This window comes from Panthera pardus, unplaced genomic scaffold (assembly GCF_024362965.1).
Source record: "Panthera pardus isolate Hobbes unplaced genomic scaffold, ASM2436296v1 HiC_scaffold_17, whole genome shotgun sequence".
In the NCBI taxonomy this organism is placed as follows: Eukaryota; Metazoa; Chordata; class Mammalia; order Carnivora; family Felidae; genus Panthera; species Panthera pardus.
The window spans coordinates 12,846,817-12,866,733 of NW_026526732.1; the positions used below are offsets into that span (position 1 = coordinate 12,846,817).

At 36.2% G+C, this 19,917-nt stretch overlaps 1 protein-coding gene and 1 pseudogene across 9 annotated transcripts in view; one reads left to right on the forward strand and one right to left on the reverse strand.

Annotated features, from left to right (window-relative positions):
• Positions 1-19,917, reverse strand: part of SCAF8 (SR-related CTD associated factor 8) — a 205,132-nt gene that overhangs the window by 180,557 nt on the left and 4,658 nt on the right. Inside the window, exon 2 of one of the 9 annotated variants that reach the window (XM_019412648.2) lies at positions 17,755-17,818. The exons of the other annotated variants lie outside the window; for them this stretch is intronic. Within the exon in view, the coding sequence (XP_019268193.1) occupies positions 17,755-17,772 (18 nt within the window). The 5' untranslated portion in view covers positions 17,773-17,818. The remainder of the gene's footprint in view (positions 1-17,754; positions 17,819-19,917) is intronic. 9 annotated transcript variants of the gene reach the window in all.
• On the forward strand, positions 5,189-5,659 carry LOC128777624 (single-stranded DNA-binding protein, mitochondrial-like; annotated as a pseudogene).

Sequence of the window (19,917 nt, forward strand, 5' to 3'; positions counted from 1 at the left end):
GCCCGGAGTCAGGCTCCATGCACAATGTGGGCTTATTCTCTCACTCTCTCCCTCTGCCCCTCCCCTGCTCGCACTCACGCTCGCTCGCTCGCTCTCTCTCTCTCTCTCTCTCAAAACGACGACAAAAACCTCTTAAAGTGGTATACCAGAGTGGCAGTGAGCCAAGATGGAGCAAGCCAATACAGCCTCTCTCCCCCCACTGAGTACAACTAAAAATGCCAGACTAAACACACAAAGGCAACCTGAGGCTACCTGAGGACTGAGAAGTAGAAACAACAGGAAGCTGACCAGAAACTGGAGTAGAATAACCGGTGATGGCAGGGGAAGGGACTGAGGTAAATTTCATATTGCTTTAAGTTGTAAATAATTGTATTATGTACAGGCTTCGATCCCCGAGAGTAGGCAGAATCACTGCAGCCAATGCTAGAGGCAGAAACACTAGAGGAAACCCCTCGTGTCCAGCCTGAACACCAGGTAAAAGGCCTCTTCCATGCTGCTGAGCTGGACATCAGGAGCAATCTTCTTTTCTTCCCCCCTCCCATTTCCCCCTGGGCCCCGCGATGGGTTGGAGAGAAGCAACTGTTGCCAGCACCTAAAAACCCCCCAAAGAATAGCAACTTCCAGATAGAGGAACTAGGAAAAGGGGCTTTATTATCCAAAATCCCCATTTTTTTCTCTCACCACTCCATCTCTGAAGGCTCAACACGGAGAGAAACCTGATTTTTTGGCCAGAGAACAGAGAAAAGGATGCCCTGGGATCTAGAGAGAGTATGGGAATTGTACAGAGATCTGAGGAGGATCCTCTAATTCTGTGCAGGAACTTAAAAGTCTTGGGCTCACTCTGGAATTGTGTTTGCGTGAAACAGGCCCAAAACAAACCCAGCAAAGGCTCTGAGAACAAAAATCTGTATAAACCACGAACTCCTGAGTGGCACATGCTTTGAGTACACCTAAACAGCAAAACGCAAAATGCTTGTAAGATGGAACTGACGTCAAAACCACTACAAAAAGGGAAGACAGAAATTGCATCCTGAACCTAACCAAGCTGAATGCCTGCTAAAGAAAACAAATCAACATTCTTAAGATGATTTTAACAAAGTCCTACAATATAATACTGAAAACGTCCAGTATACAAGCCAAACTTCCTGGACATACAAACACACACACACACACACACACACACACACCAGGAAAACGCTCAAGTGAAAGGATAATCAACAGATGCCAACCACAGGAAGATGCTGATGTTGGAATTATCAAACTTTAAAGAAATCATAATCATCTCCAATAAGGCAAAGGAGCAAATTCTTGAAATAAACGCAAAAACAGAAGTTTTCATCAAGGAAAGAAAAACTACAAAAAAGAACCAACTGAAAATTTGAAAATTTTAGAACTGAAAACTAATGTCTGGAAGGAAAAGGTAGTATGGTGCTAAATACAAGAGCTACAAAATGTTTATGAGTGACTTCATATATTTTAAGAAGCAAAAAGTCAGAATCATGGAATTTTTACATTTTTTTAAATGTGTATTTTTTTTGAGAGAGCAAGCGTGCACAAAAGTGGGGCAGGGGAAGAGGGGGGCGGGGGGAGGGCAGAGGATCCAAAGAGGGCTCTGTGCTGACAGCAGACAGCCTGATGTGGGGCTCGAACTCACGAACCGCGAGATCATGACCTGAGCCAAAGTCAGACACTTAACCAACTGAGCCACCCAGGCGCCCCCACATCAACATTTTATATAACAGTTAAAAAATGTTCAAGAATAAAAATTTAGTAAGGTATTCTAAGAGACAGAAAGCTAACATACATACATTATTAACATGGAAATATGGAAACACCTAATATATTACATGACAAATACAAAATATCTGTAATAACTAGTTTTATAAATGTAAGAATTAAATGTAAAAATAAGAAAAACATTCAGAAAAATGTGTTATAACAACTGAATATAATTTATTAGGCACACATAATTTTCTTACAATTAAACAAAAGTCCTACCACACATTCCTTTTTCTATTTCATGCATTTCTTTTACTTTTTTTCAAACCATAATTTAATTAATCAACTAGATGAAAACTTTTTCATGGTAATTATAGCCCAATTAAAATAAAACAGAATAAAATAGAAAATAATGAAGTACACACTGACTACTCTTGGGTGAGACTTGTGTCCTGTTATATTTACATATGTGACTATTGGCTCATGACACATATTAAATTGCTTCTTTTTTTTTAATTTGAGAGAGAGCAAGAGAGAGAGAGAGACAGCGCACGAGCAGGAGAGAGGAGCAGAGGGAGAATATCTTAAGCAGGCTCTATGCTCAGTGTGGAGCCTGACATTGGGCTTGATCCCACGACCCTGGGATCATGACCTGAGCTGAAATCACGAGTTGGACACTCAACCAACTGAGCCACCCAGGTACCCCCACAAATTATATTTCTTATTGTGGGTTGTAAAAATTTGAGACACTGTTCTAGCTAGCCCACAGTCATAAGTAGAAGGTAATACTAAAATTAATTATAAGGAAAGTAAAACATGATTAAATTCTCTCTGGATAATTCTTGCCAAAGGCTGAGTCTAAAGTGCAATCTGTTTTATTTTTTTAAAGACAGCAAATACCTAGAAATGTAAAAGACACAGTGGTACAAAACTCAGACTTTTTCCTAGTTGTAATCAGTAAAATGGGAAAAGGGAGTTAACTTTCATATCTTAAATCACACTGTGCCACTAGTGATGTATATATCCTCCTGCAACTGTTATACACCCTGCTTATGACCTTCACAGCAATCTTATCACAAGGGTAAATTTATTTGGTCATAATTTGTTCTCTGTTTAGTCTGTCTGTCTGTCTGTCTCTATCTACCTACCTACCTGGCTATCCATCTTTCCATTCATCCACCCACTTTGGAAAGCACTGACCTCACATATTGTAAACCTTCAATAAACAGGAACCAATATCAGTATCTTTTATTTCATATCCTCCACAATGTCTAAAATAGTTCCTTGAACGTATCAGGTATCCACATATATGCATATTCAACTTTGATCAAGCAGCTTACTGGGTTCCAACGGTAATCAAGTAACCAAATACAAATCGGCAAAAATTTATCAGGCTTCTTCATATTTAAATTCACTCAAATGAAACAGATCTATTTTGCTCAAAGAAGTGGAATATGAAAACCACAGGTAAAGATATACATTTATTTTTCCCCCCTGAACTTCAATCTTTCCAGCCTTGGGCACCTGGGTGGCTCAAGTCTGTTAAGCATCCATTCTTGGTTTCGGCTCAGGTCATGATCTCATGGTTTGTTGAGTTTAAGCCCCATGTCAGGCTCTACGCTGACAGTGTGGAGCCTGCTTCCGATTCTCTGTCTCCCTCTCTCTCTGCCCCTCCCCTGCTTGCTCGCTCTCTCAAAAATAAACATTAAAAAAAAAAAATCTTTGCAGCCTTTTATTTATAATTCTATGCCAATATTCATGAAAATAAGAAATTATTTCAAAGCAGAAGAATGCTTCACTCTGAAATAATCCCCAATATCATTTACAATATCGTATAATAATCATTCTTCTATACAATTTTCAAATTGACTTTCAGAGTTAATCATCACCACTCAATATTCTTACTCAGATCAATAAAGTCTTATTATCAAGGTGTTATCAACTAAAAACAAAGAACTGAGAAATACCAAGCCAAATTCAACCAATTAATAGGTCAAAGCCAAACAATGATTTAAATATAATTAAACCAACAGTCACTAACTAGATCTGCAGATATGCACAATATTAAGCCCTTAAGAAACCAAAAAAAAAAACAACAACAACAACAACAACAACAACAACAAAAACCTTGAAGAACTTCACCTCAAATATGTAACAATCTACTGACATAGAAGGGGAGGTCAGTGACATACCATTACTATGATATAGCAGATTCTTAGCATTCTGAAATTCACCATGGTCAGCTAATTATCCCTAATGTCTTTAAAATGTAATCACGGGTAATTCTGTGAAGACACTAATTTGAGGTGTGTATATTAAAAAACTGATGTATGGGAAAACAATTTACTTAACTATTAGTGGCTGAGGATCTTTGTTTCTCTTCTCTCAAATTCTCATTTGCATTTAACAGAGGAATAATATACTAAAGTGGTATTTAAAATTTGGGGGACCCATGAGAAACTGAAGATTTTGCCTCATGAAAACAAAACACATGGCATAATTTAGTGCCAGGATAAAAAATGCTACATTCAAACAAATGAAATGTATATGCATTTGCTAACAGAGAAAAGGTTTAATAAAGAAAACGGAAGTGAAATGCGCTGACTGGAAAAAGAGAGCATTTCTGTTAACAGCTGTGATTCTGCTTCCACACTATTTACATTCATAACACACTCATCAATAAATCTCTCTTTACAAATAGCAATTTTCAAGAAGGATTGGAGAAGAGGGCTATTTCCTAATGGGAATTCATTAGAATATCAATAGAATGCTGTGCTTTCCTACTGGAGAATCAGAGTACCAAAACAATAAGACACATAGATAAGAATATATAATGCATACCTTCATATATTACTATAATGTTCCCATTTCATAGTGTTGTGTATATACGATGTATATGATAAGCACACTTCTACATTTACTTATAAATATCTTACTCATTTCTAAAATATAGTCTTATAAAAAGCCTGAAACCCATAGCTAAGAAGTCTGCACAGTTGAACGCAAAGGTAATATGAAATGTTTTTAAAAGTATAAAGCAATTCAAGCAAAACAGTGGTCTGAAAAGATTAATGTAGTAAAAATTAATCTAATAATATAAAAAGACTTAGTTCTACAGTATGACCTAGAGAGAACAGAGAATAGTAAATTAAAAGCCAACTCAAAACTAACTATAACAAACCAAAGGGGGGACATAATGAGGACCTGGACTAAAGTATCAACATTTTATTTTTATTATTTAATACTAAGAATAAAAAGGAAGGATGCAGAACACATTTTTAAAAATAACTCATTGGATTTTATGACTGAGAAGATATAAATGAAAGAGGCAACTAGGAAAATTCCAAGTTCTCAAGTCTGGGTATTTGGGAGTATGATTTTACTACTGACATAAAGAGGAAGTCTAGGTTCAGGCTAGAGCATCCGGGGAGGACGGAAGACTAGACTGTAGGAAAAGCAAATAAAAGCCATGTTTTGAAAACCTGCATCAGAGCTGTTCCATCACTTTGTAAGACAGGAATCTGAAATAGCTAGCAGCTTCGTTCTTGAAACATCTCTTAATCGTATGCAGTTACCTGGGCAAGAGGGTCAGAACCCTGTCATGAGACAGGTGGAAAAGAAAAACCCAGTCACAATATTTTCTCTAACAATGAATAAGATGTGGCAATCAGGGGAAAGTGAAACATACCAGATGGGTGATGTCAGTCACAAGACAACATAACACAGAATATTAGTATTCCCATCAGGCCTCAGAGATGTGGCATATTAGAATGTGAAAAGGGGGTCCTGTATCTATGCAGAAGGGAAAGTAGACTACGTTGAACACACAGACAAAAATAATGTGAGGCAAAAAGCAACAACAATCACAGCTGATAACACTGTATCTCTGAGTGACCAGAACAAAGATAAGGCATAAAGTCGCAGATTTTTCTTTGGCCAGTGTTTGGTACAGGCTCATTTCCAAATATGTATAGTCTTTCCAGTTCCTAAGGACAAGAATTAAAATATTCTTTTATATAAAATGAGAAGAAAAAAAGAGAAAGTCTAAAAGAAGTTTGTGGAAGGAATACAAGTTTAGATTCAAGTGATAACAATATAATTTCACGTGCACATGGATACAAAATAACTAAAAAAACATGAGACTGAATCCCAGAAGAGAAAAGCAAAAATACAAGTCATTCCTGAAGAGATAACAGTTAAAGAAATAAAGAATAAATACCAAAGACTAAGTATCAGAGAGAGAATAAGAACAAGAGCCTACCAGGCCTTCGGGTGAAATGATTCCAGAAATATGAGCAACAAATATACAGAATTAAAACAAGCGACAGGCAGTAGCATGATGAAGAAGAAAGATAGTAATAATGACTTTTCATACACTTTGTCAATTATTAAGTACTATCATAAAGGCTGTATCGCTTTTATCTTCAGAATGACACATTAATATTGTTCTCATTTTATAGATGGATAAATTTAGGGTAAGTAACCTAACGCAATTCAAATTGGTAGTAAGCTACAGAACCATGTCCCAAACCCAGTTCTTCTGCCTACCCAGACGCTCGGTTTCCAAACACCCAACAAAACAGCCCACCAGCTAGCAGCCAACTGAACATACACAAGTGAGCCACTGAGTAAGACGGTAGATGCTTGTGGAGACACTGCCATTGAGTAGCATCAACCTAACTAATAACCAAGAAGACTCTGATCAAAAGACATCAGATTATGAAGCTTATGCATCTACTGACCAAGTAACAGCTAAACAAATTTCACTTCAATATGAATTTTAAGCAATCGTCAAATAAGGTTTAACAATCTTCCAACCTTTAACAAGCAAGCTCACTCTCTAAAGGATTTAGTCAGGGGCACCTGGGTGGCTCAGCTGGTTAAGCATCCAACTCTTGATTTTGGTTCAGGTCACAATTTCATGGTTCATGAATTCCAGCCCCTCACTGGGCTCTGCACTGACATCACAGAGCCTCCTTGGAATTCTCTCTCCCCCTCTCTCGGCCCCTCCTCTGCTCATGTGCGTGCTCTATCTCAAAATAAATAAATATTAAAAATAAATGTGCAGTTGATATATACAAAATGTGATCTCATTATATTAATTAGCATTGAAAAGTAGCAGTATCATTGGGTGCCCAGGCGGCTCAGTTGACTGAATGTCCAACTTCAGCTCACGTCATGATCTCACGGTTCATGGGTTCAGGCCCCGCGTTGGGCTCTGTGCTGACAGCTCAGAGCCTGGAACCTGCTTCAGATTCTGTGTCTCCCTCTCTGCCCCTCCCCTGCTTGCACTCTCTCTCTCAAAAATAAAATAAAACATTAAAAAAATAGTATTATTATTAAGATAGACTAACTCCCTCTTTCTCACAAAAGCTAAGAAACGTAGTATTTTGGGTTTGAGGGATATTATAAATGTAACATGGTAATTCCAAATGAAAAATTCCAAATATTGAAAGATCTCATTCACTGCACACTATCCACCTACTGCTCTCTTAAGAAATGACCACTGTTAAAAGACTGGTAGATTGCCTTCCAGAATTTTCTATACGCACCTATGTACATACACAAATACTGTAAGTGTGTATATATGTATCTGTGTAAAATAAATACTTTATACATTCTAGTGCAAAATTATACTCCTAATAACTTTAAAATAGATTTTCTTGGGGTCGTCTCAGTGGCTCAATCAGTTAAGCATCCAACTTCAGCTCAGGTCATGATCTCACAGTTCGTGAGACGGAGTTCTGCATGGGCCTCTGCACTGACAGTGTGGAGCCTGGAGCCTGCTTCCAATTCTGTGTCTCCCTTTCTCTCTGCCCCTCCCTTGCGCGCGCTCTCTCTCTCTCTCTCTCTCTCTCTCTGAAATAATCACTTAAAAAAATTTTAAAAACATAATATTAGAACTTGTATTTATTTAATGTTTATTTTTGAGAGAGAGCAAGCTAGGGAGGGGCAGAGAGAGAATCCCAAGCAGGCTCTGTGCGGTCAGCATGGAGCCCAACACAGGGCTCAATCCCTCAACCATGGGATCATGACCTGAGCCAAAATCAAGAGTCAGACGCTTAACCGAGCGAGCTAACCAGGTGTCCCTAGAACTTGTATTAACTTCGCAAATACTGAAAAAATAATTTTACTATTTTACTTAAACGAGCTTTTCTAAACATTCTAAAACAAGCCAATATTTTAAATATTTAAACAAATTCTTAGAGGTGGTCAAGGAAGGCATCATTATCTTTATTTTTGAAATAAGTAAACTGAAGCCAAGAAAAATTAATTAGAAAACTTGTTCATCAGGGTTAATATTAAAGAAATCCTAAAGGTTATCTTGTGTAACCCCATTTTATAAATGATACAACTATCTCTTCCCTTGTCAACTACAATCACATCCTACTGTGACAGTAACCACAGTGACCCTGCAGCCTTGCTTTAAAATACCTGAACCAGAAGCCTTGTAAAAACAGCAGTCCCAGAAAATCTAAAGGTAGTTACAAAGTAGCCACCACTATTAAAATGTGAACATTAGGAAAATGCTAAGGATACAGGCTTACAGAGTAATTGTACTCCTTTCCCACAAAGAAGGTGTAAGATACGTGAGCTTTGACCCAATGGCTTTTTCACTTTTCTGGAGAGGGATGAATTGCTAGAAAACTGCTGGCTAGAGGGGTGTTACTGTGTGGTACTTCTCTGCCAAGGTATGCATATTTTCCTATGGCACCTTATCTTATGGGCAGGAGAGCAGCAGTATAACATAATAGTTCATTCCTTATCCTGACCCAGGGGCAGCATGAAATGATAATAATCAACTAAAATACCCTATTTCCACTCCTCTACATCCAACACACACACACATTAAGTACTACCAAAATCTCACTAAACAAATACACGCTGAAAAAATAAGAATGCTAAAATGAGTCACAAGAGCAGAAATTCTAATTTGGTTGCTGACTATGTGTCTTTGATACTAAGTAAGTTTCATCGTCTCTCGGTCTTGATTATTCATCCATAAAATGAGTTTGTTAAGTGATACACATCTTTGTTTGTTTGTTAAGTGATATACATCTTTCAGGTCTAAAATCTGTAATTTCTGGAAATCAAGTCTAAGCACGGAAGTAAACAAGAAACCCAATCATAGAACCACACACTTCAGTTATGCCTATAGCTACAAATGTGTCACATGACTGTAATGGTCTCTGAGTACCCTAAAGTCAAAGGAAACAAATGATTCTCCATGGGAGAAACCAAAATCCATAAATATAAACAAACATACACATATATAAAAGTAACTCTTTAGTTTAAATTTTCCCTGAGATCCAAACAATCCAACTTTGTTTAATTTCAGTTCCCTATGTCTTTTGTGAAACATTGAAATGAAATGATATGAGTTTTATATCCTTTAATTTTAGAAGTACTAATAATAATGAAATGGCCAAAAAAAAAAAAAAATGAGAAAGAATAATTCATTTTTAAATCCTCTTCAAAACAGATCCCCACAAACCATATTAGCTGAAATTTCTCAGATAAATAACGGGTTCTATATTTCTAATGATGTAGTCTTTACCTTTACAATTTCACGTTCACAATTGGTTATTACAGACATAGTTAAATAAGATAAAGAATGATGTGGCTAACAGGAGCTAATAAAATGCTGAATGATATGAGTAAGCTCAATGTTAAGAAATTCTAATAAAAACCTTAAAGAAAATTAAATCAATCTTACTCACAGATCTCTCCATATACAACTTATATTTCAATTGCACAGAAGAAAAGCAATTGCATCATAAGCAGAGTTTAAAATCAAGCATCCTATGCATACAGAGTTGCTTTTAAATGTCTCATATTCACAAATACAATATAACAGAATGGATCGAAGTCTTATCTTAAAAAAAATAAATTAAAAAACTGAAGAACATAAAGATTCCACAAGATTTTGCCTTAAGCCTGCTTCTCTTTTCTGTATCATCTCCCTAGAAAACTCTCAAAATTACTACTGTATTCAGCAAAATAGTAAAAGTAACTTTTAGTGGTTGAGATATGGGTAGTATTTCAGTCCTTCCATAGTAAAGATCTTCCTTTTATTCCAGGTTATTAAAAACGATCTCCCTTCAACCCAACCCACCAAATTATCTTTCTCAAGTTTTTAGCTCCTCCTGATCTGCCCCTCTTAGTGATTGATACCATACCCCTTTATTTACTTTGTCACTTAGCTAAAGCCCTGGCACCACCCTTGTCCTCATATCTAGCTCCTTATTATTATGAAATTTCTCTTGCATTCATCCCTTTTTCTTCTCCCTATTATCACTCTAGTTGAACCCCTCATCTTCTCTATACTAATTTAGCCTCCCTTCTAATCTCATCCCTCCATTGTCCTGCCCTGTTTCAAAGATACTACTCATTTTTCTGAAACACAATTTCAAAACCCTTCAGAATCTCCAATCCTCTTTGATTAAAAATGAGGTCTTACATACAGTGTACAAAGGCCCTTCATCAGAACATCCCTGGCCCATTTTCCATCATCTACCCAACCCCATCCCCTACCTAAAGCTTCTATTTTCTTGAAAATCATCTATCCTTTGCATCACATAACATCTCCTCTCTCATTCTGTATACATCATGACATACACAATAAAGAGCTTACACACAGTTTACACATGCTGTATCACTACTTTCTGTAACATAATATTCATTACACTACCTACTTGTAGTAATCTACTACTACTTTGTAGTAATCCATTCCCATTCTCACCCCTATTGGAATATGAATTGAGAAACAGAACACAGGTATCTAAGTTTTAAGGCTGATAACCACTCTGCAGAATACAATGCCTGATAGCCGGCACATATGCATAAAAAATAAAGCTCAAACAACCAGCAACTACTTCTTTGCAGCATTCTTTCCAACCACTAGTTCCTATTACATGAAAACCTTCATCAGCTATAATTACATTGTAGCAACTGGAAAATTCTAAGTAAAATAGAATGAAAAAATGGTCTAACGATCTTGAAGGACTTGTAAATAAAGAAGTTCTCACAGAATTATCTCGAATCATTAATTATTACAGCTGTAACAGGCCTAAGGCATCTTAATCCTTTGATTATGCAAATGAGTTAAAAAACTGGGAAATTCTGTACAAGGAATGATGTGGTATCTCTGGCCAACTCCTTTAAAATGTCAATACCCTTCAGCTAAGTTGGTTACAACCCTTGTTCCTACAATTGCCACAAAAGCAGAGACAGGCCTATAAAAAAGGTTTTGAGTTCTCCTGACAGAAATAGAAACAAGAATTTGGAAAATTTTGCTCAATAAGAGTAATTACCATAATATTTTTCTTGGTGTAAAAACTTCAAGGTGTTAATAATCCTTACAAGAGCAGTTACTCATACCTCAATAAAGTTTTTAAAAAGGGCACTTACTGGTTAATTAAATGCTTGTAGAAAAACTACTCAAAGGTAAAAATCCTTTTACAACAAACTTACAACATTGTAAAAACTCGCTGTGATGAGTTTTATTCAGTATTTAGCCAGGGACTAGATAGGTAACCTGCACATAGCTCTGGAGCTTTTATTAGATAAATAAATACTCACACTATCAGGACATGTTCTCCCTTTTTCAAGAAAACTACATTTAGCAACTTCAGACAGTATTTTAAAACAATTTTTTTTAATGTTTATTTTTTTTAAGAGACAGAGAGACAGAGTTTGAGTGGGGAAGGGGCAGAGAGAGAGAGGAAGATATAGAATCCAAAGCAGGCTCCCTCCAGGCTCTGAGCTGTCAGCACAGAGCCTGATGCGGGGCTCGAACCCACCAGCTGTGAGAACATAACCTGAGCCAAAGTCGGACACTTAACCAACTGAGCCACCTGCACGCCCCAGATGGTATTTTTAAGAATCATTCCATTATCATTCATTCGTTAAAGCCTTAAAGACTAATGTATCTGAATAATATTTTTTAAAGATTCTATAACAGGGGCTCCTGGGCAGCTCAGTAGATTGAGCATCCGATTTCAGCTCAGGTCATGATCTCATGTTCATGGGTTCGAGCCCCAAGCTGGGCTCTGCCCTGACAGCTCAGGGCCTGGAGCCAGCTTCTCCCCCCCTCCCCCCCCCCTCTCTGCCCCTCCCCCGCACACATTTTGTCTCTCTCCCTCTCTCTCAAAAATAAACATTAAAAAAAATTTTTTTTAAATTAAGATTATACAACACACATATATTTATCACTAAATTAAGTCTGGGTTCTTTGTCCCAATTAATGAGGCTTAGCTTGTCATCTTCTAGTGAGTTAGTATAGCTATAACCTGAAAGCATCAGGACTAAGAATCATTTTCAAATAAAAAAAATCACACTTCACACACACACAAAAGTAGTATTAGTAGATGGGAAGCAATGAGCCAAGCTTTTTAAAGTGCCCCTTTTGCTGCATTTTTAATCCAGTTTTCAAGAAAATGCTCACTCTGCAATTAATATGAAAATATTTTTTTTATTTTTGTAAGTATTTCTTTTTAAGTTTATTTACTTTGGGGGAGAAAGACAGAGACAGCATGAGCAGGGGAGGGGCGGGGAGAGAGGGAGAGAGAAAATCCAAGCAGGCTCTGTGCTGGCAGCCGAGAGCTCAAACTCACGAACCATGAGATCATGACCTAAGCTGAAACCAAAAGTCAGACACTTAACTGACTGAGCCACCCCAGGCACCCCTGAAAACAATTAATAGATAAATGTCACTAAATGAAAAAAACAAAAAACATGAATTTTATAAAACTGTGAAAACATCCACACACAAAACTGAATGTAAACTTGACGAGGGCAGATTTTTTTTTTTTTTTTTTGGCGGGGGGTAGGGTTGTGTTTTGTTGTGGAGTCTGTTTTGTACACTATTAAATCTCTAGAGCCTAGAATAGCATCTACACTTGGTGTAAGTGCTCAAAAATTTTAAATAAATTATTTTCACTAAGGCAGCTTTTTAAGTTGTTTGTTCCTATTGCTGATGTCCAAATAAGCCTATTATAAAGCCACAAGGAATATATCTTCCTGCTCAATTATAATTATTATAAGTAGCATACTATTAATCAAGTTCTCAGGTTTCAAAGTTTCCAGTAGGAGCCAGCAAGGTTATGGCCTATGGCCTATTTTTGTAGGCCCTCAAGCCAAGAACATTTTCATATTTTAAAAGAATTGTGAAAGACCAACAAGAATATGTGAAAGAGGGGCACCTGATGGCTCAGTCGGTAAATGTGCAACTTCAGCTTGGATCATGATTTCACGGTTCATGGGCTGGAGCCCCCTATCAGGCTCTGTGCTGACAGCTCAGAGCTTGGAACCTGCTTCGGATTCTGTGTCTCCTCTCTCTGCCCCTCCCCTGCTCTCTCTCTCTCTCTCTCTCATAAATAAATATCAAAAAAAATTGTTTTAAAGAATATGTAAAAGATGGGCACCTGGGTGGCTCAGTCAGTTAAGTGTCTGATTGGATTTCGACTCAGGTCATGGTCTCACGGGTTCATGAGTTCAGGCCCCATGTCTAGCTTTGCACTGACAGCATGGAGCCTGCTTGGGGATTCTCCTCCTTTCCCTCTCTCTCTACCCCTCCCCCACACTCACGCACTCTCTCTCAAAATAAGTTAAAAAAAAAAAAATCTGTGAAAGAGACCTCAAGTGGCTAACACAACCTAAAAATATTTACTATTTGGTCCTCTAGAGAAAGAGTTTACTGGTCCTTGTGGATGGAGATTCCACTCACAAGAGAATGAAAGTTTTTTGAATACACACTTCTTTCACCTATGAATCTACAATATTAGAAACACATCTTTCACCTAAAACCTTCTCTACATCTAAACTTCTGAATTCTGGCTTTTTGATTTGAAAAATGTTAAGAAACATTTTTAAACCACAACATAAATGGTTACAAATGCTGAAACTAATAAAAAGGGAAGAATAAAGTTAATTTGGGTTTAATGTCTTCCACACTAAAGGAATAAAATACCAAAAATGGACAAAGGAAGAAAAAAACCAAAATGGAATACAAAAAAACCCAATCTAATTATACTTCAAATGAATAGCAGAACCACATTAAGGGGAAAAAATTAACCAAGCCATGTTTAAACATAGCATTTTGACTATACACCCTCAGGTAAAAAAAAAAAAAAAAAAAAAGAAAAGAAAAAAGAGAACTATAAACAAATATTAAATGCTCATTAATACGTTTGTTTTCAGAGACATATGGTTTAGCAATTCTGAAACTACTTTCTGTGTGTTTTAGGTTTGATCAAATATGTAAATACACTGTGGGTAACAGAAACTAGTTTTCTTGCTGTCAGAGAAAGTAATTACAGAATTGGAAAGGGGAAAAGCTAGAATGAACCCTACAGTTGTTGGACTGGAACTGGAGGTTATCAGGGTGAATCCATGGCTTTTTAGATAGGCAGACAGTTAAAAACCAAAAATTTATGTGTATATATGTTTATGTACATATGTATACATGTATACATGTATACATATATGCAGTTTGTTATATATTATATACATATGTATATAATATATATAATTTCTAGATTAATCCACTAATAAATATCCACAAGAAGAAACTAGAATTCCTTGGAGGAATGGCTGATTCCAAGGCTGGGGTGGGAATATCTTATTATGTAAGAAAGAGAATTCTCAAAACATAACGACCACACATCAAAAGGACACAAAAGACAGCTTGAAATAGCTCTGACTGGTCAAAACTGAGACACTCTCCATCAAAAAAACCCCAATGATTAAAAAAAAAAAAAAAAAATCCACGAGTTCATACTGATATGCATACATATACATAAACACATTAAGGGGGAAGAAGGAAAAGCTTTTACAGAATGCTAATAATAAAGAAATGATAGACTTAGAAAATCACCTTTTGGCATTAGTACTGATTCAAGGCAAGAATTAAACAGATGCTTAAACAAATGGGTTAACGTTCGATAAGCAACAAGGTATGTGCTTAGTTTCAAAATACCTCCCCATAAGATACTTGTTACAAAGGGATAAATAGTATCTTTACAACAGAGAAACCTTGGGAGGGGGGAGGGGAGTTAACATTCCTATTAATGGGATAAATAGACACCATGTGCTTTCTGAGAACACAATATCATTTCTGCAGAATGCGAAAAATGTGTAAGCTTAACCTAATCATTAAGCAACAGAAGAAAACTCAAACTGAGAAAATTCTAAAAATAACTGGCCTATTATCATTCAATACAATCAAAGGTCATAAAAGACAAAGAGTTATAACCAACTGTTTCAGGGTAAAGGATACTGAAGAAACAAGATGAATGAATTCAAGGTGTGGAGTAGCATTTACTCTTTCCGTTATTAAGGACATTACTGATATAATTAATAAAATCTGATCAAGATCTGCAAACAACTGCATTATATCAAGGTTAATTTCCTGATGTTGATTCCTATACTATAGCTATGTAAAAGAATGTCACTGGTTGTAGAAAACAGCCACTTAAAAGTAAAATGAATTGCATTTCCTATCAAAATGCCCGGAAAAGTTTGTGTGTTTTCATGTGCATGTGAAGAGGGAGTGAACAAAACAGCAAAAATGGTTCATTAACATAATTAGGTAGAGAAGTCAAGATGAAGTGTACATAAAATCCTTCATTCTTGTAACTTTTCTGTAAATCTGAAGTTGTCAAAATAAAGTTCAAAAGTGGGAAAAGGCTAATTTATACTTGGACATTATGACAGTAAAAAGGAATTGTGAAAAACTGAGTGATAGTTCTTTACACAAAGGTAAGAACATATCTCAAGCAAAGGTTGAAACCTGGGTCTGTCTCTTCCAGTTTCAGCTCTAATACTTACAAAGTCACATTTTGTTGGTAAAACCACAACGGTGGCCTCAGTTTTCTAGTTGGTAAAAGGAGAGTAGCACCTATCCTTTTCTCAAAAGCTTATCCTAAACTTCCACCGAAACTTGATGGTTGGGGTCAAGAGGGTCAGAGCACAACACTATATACTGTAAAGTGGCTCACTTTTAACAATGGTAAACAAAAGTATTTCAAAAAGACCTAAGCCACACATCTTTCATCACAGCAAACAGCTGTTGCAGAAAGTAGGTATCTGCTATATATTTTGGTTTATAAAAATTCTCACTTACTCAACATTCTTTTTACCCATATACTTCAAATATTTCAATAAATTCAAACACCCCAATCTATTTATTTTTTTACCATAAAACTTTACAGTGTAAAAATCTTACTAAATTTTAAAAAGCCATGAACTAGGATTTGGTCAACTTATTTTTTTAAGTAAAATATAACTGACATAGAACACTATTAGTTTCAGATGTACCAGTAAACCTTTTAGGGACTGTGACCCAGTATAAAAAGATCTTTATATCATTTCCAAAATTCTATATACCAAGACGTAAGATACACAATCCAAAGTGTTTCATCTTTCACTGACAAGCTACTCAAATTAGCCCTAAGGCATCCAATCAAATTCAAAGAATAAGCGTTTATAAGAAAGAGAACCCGATTTTTTCATGTACTTAAGCAAAAGTTTGCTTTAAAAATAAAAATACTTATTAACTTATTCTCCAAATTCATAAAGGTTTCGTCACCACTTAAGACAAGTTTTTAATCATTTGCATGTGGAGACAAATACTTCAGTGACAAAGGGAAACATTCCTACAGCTGTTATGCAATAGTTATGATTTCAAAATAAAAACTGATTTCTATAAACACATGATACAAAATTTGGTATAAAATAAAACTTAATGTAGCTCATCTTGTTTTCCCACTATTGAAACATAAAACCATGTTCTTGTTGAAAGAAGTCTACTTACTCATGTCTATTTTGAATAACAGATGAGCATTCTAGACTCTTTAAGGCAAAATGCTGAGAGGAGCAACCAGAAGTGAGAAGGGCTGCGGCCAGCCGGTCCCCAAAGTGCAGAGCCCCAGCGCCGGGCCTGCCCGCACAGCCTCACCAGCTCTGCACCACCTCACTCAGGCACATAAGGCGGATCGAGGCAGGGGAGGATTAAAAGAACATCAGCTCCAAAAAGGGTATGCTTCCTGCTTGTCTTGTTTACCACTGTGTCCCAGCAGACAGAAAAGTGTCTGGTACATGGGTAAGCACTTTATTGGCTAAATGAAAGAATAAAATCCTAGGTCTTTCAAATCAACCTACATAAATTATATTAAGTTGTGGAATTATTGTAAAAACAAATTTGGCACACATTAACTTCATAGCCATAACTGTGTTTAAGACACGTTAACACATATTCTCTATTCTCCATTCTGACCAAATGTGGTAAGGTCAAAGTTACCGAGACACTTCCTGACCTATAGTAGACGACACAATGCATTTACATATCCTTCCCTGAGTTTAAAATATGGTGTGTAAGAAATTCTTGTAAAACCAGATCAGAAGACCAAATGCATAAAATTAAAAACCAAAGCACAAATGCATCGTTTATCATCAAACTTGAAATAGAATTAACTTACATAAGAATTTACAGGCTACAGAAAAATTTCTTTTCAGCATTTATTTCTCATATCAGTAGCTCTACCAAAATCTGCTCCTTCATAATTAGAAAACCAAAAATTTGATGTAGTCTTTTTGTTTCTCCAACCCTGCAGTATATCTGTCAATGATCTATCATCTTATAGTTTGAAGAACTTCCTCAAAATATAAGATGTATTTTATTTCCAACCACCAAATTAACAGGTTTGCAATTTATTCACATTAAATAGGTAATGTTATATTCCTTTTGCATTACAGTAAAGTTATGTGGAGCAGAATGTAAGTAAATGCAGCAAGAGTATATATGATTTATGCTCACTATTAAGCACAATAACTTTTTTTTCCACTTAACCTATTTTTTGTGAAGAAATTCAACTATTCCCTAGATGTTCTCTTTAAGATTACTAACATATTCGAAGTGACAAAATTTATTCCACTTCCCAAGTATGGCCCATATAATCAAGACATCATTTCACTTCCAATTTAAACCTAGTATTTTCCAAAGGGCCTGCCTTATGTGCGTTATAATCATCTTACTATGCTTCTTGTGTCCATGCTGCTGGAAAAAGCAGTCTGTACAAGCAGGAGTAGAGGCACAATCCTGAGAGAGAGGAGTAGAGAAAGATGTTGAGAAAACAAAACCAGATAAAATGAGCTCATTCGAGTTCAGGAGCTCAGCCAGTGTTCAAGGTCAAGGTTGATTACATTTTCTCATACCATTTTGAGTTAGAAGTTGTCCAATCACAGCAAAACTGGCCCTAGAAAGAGATATCTGAAATTCCATGTGCGACTAGTAATATCATCACTAATTCTAAGCCAACTATACTTCTAAAAAAAGAAGCAAGCGATCATAAAACATGACTATTTAGGAATCTGGGGAATACAGATGTCCCCTAAATGTCAACCAAAGTTACTATAACAAACTCAGTGCTAGCCTAAATAAAATGATAGAGCTATTTCAATCTTGCCAAAAAAATGCTTACATTTAATCTTGAACAATTAAGACTATAACACTCCCAAGCATGTTCTCAAAAAGCATTATTATCAATCTCCATTATCCTTGTTTTCTAAATTTTCAAAATAATATAAGGGAAAACCCCACAACTTTTATCATACATTGCTTTAAACTGAAAAACAGTAAAGCAAAAAAAGGTTTGGAAACAGCATAATCAAAAAATGAAGCTTAATCTAGAACCTTCAAATGGAATAGTCCCCTCCCAATGATCTCTCCTTAGTAAACTGAACATTACAAACAGATCAGAGTTTCAATTAAAAAATGTCTACCCCCACATTAATTTTATATTTAATCAAAGAATCTTCTAACAGGAAACCTAAATATCTCAAATCAATCATTTTCTTTACATAGGAGAAAACCAAATGTCCAGAAATGTTAACTACCTTGATCCAGGTCATTCAGTCCATAGAATACCACTCATTCATTCATTCAAGAAGTATTTATTTGACACACACTATGTATTAAGGTACTGTGCTATGTACTGAGGATATGAGGCAATGAAAATATATGGTCACTGTCCTCATGAAACTTATCGTCTGGTAGGAAAAACTATTATTATATTACTTACAGTAATCACTAAGAGTGAAAGTACAGTTTTCTAAGATCATGTAATGGGAATTAAATCAGTGATTCTCAACCAAGGTCTATTTTGTTCCCCAAGGGGCATTTGATAATGTGCAGACATTTCTGGTTGTCACAATAGTGGCACCTTGTGGGTAGATGCCAGGATCACTGCCAAACTTCATATAACGCACAGAACAGCTCCTCACAACAAATAATTATCCAGCCCAAAACATCAATAGTACTGAGGGTGAAAAACCCTAATCTAAACCACTGGAGCAGGGAGGCGTTAGTGAAGGGTTCCTCCCTTTATAACACTAAGTATGCCTATCTTTAAGAGAGTTTCACAGCGTGGAAACAAAAAAGATGGCTTGATTGATACAATTAACCAAAGTACTCACTAGAAAGTTAAAACAGGAAAGGAAAGGATTAAAACAGGAAAGGAAAGGAAATAGGAGACAGATTCCCTGGTAGGTGAAAATGAAACAAAAATGCAATGTCTTCTGGTTGCTTCACATAAAATTCCTTTCCTGAACCACAGACAAAAGAAAAATACACAAATAAAAACAAAATTCACACGTTTTTATTTATTACTCCCTCTACCTTTTCCACTGTTCACCATCCCATGTCTACTACTAGATACTGGTGGGAAGATTATAAAAAGTCCTATAGTTGGACAAATGAACACTATGGAAACAAAACTGGAAATGAAATAAAACAGAGATGGGACTTCACTTTCAGTGTGAAAGACAAGACACAGAAGAGGAAAATGTCCTAGGTGTTAACGTTACTCTTAAAAGTCTACATCTGCTAATCTTGACTAACTGAAGGATCCTAAGGACAAAACACACCAAGAATTTAGGCATCCTAAAGATGATAAAAGGTACTAGAACCATTTCAGAATTTATGAACCAAGGCAAATCCAAAATTTGCATTGTGGTAAGTTACTGGACACATCTCAAATCTACATATCTGGTTCTTTATTATCCCACTCAGCCTTTTCTGAGCAGCAAGAGAAATGGATCATGATAGAAAAAACAACTATAGTAATTCAACAAGCTATACAAAGAATCTAGGGGGAAAAAACTGATCACTAACTGGTATTTGATTATGTTAAAGTATTA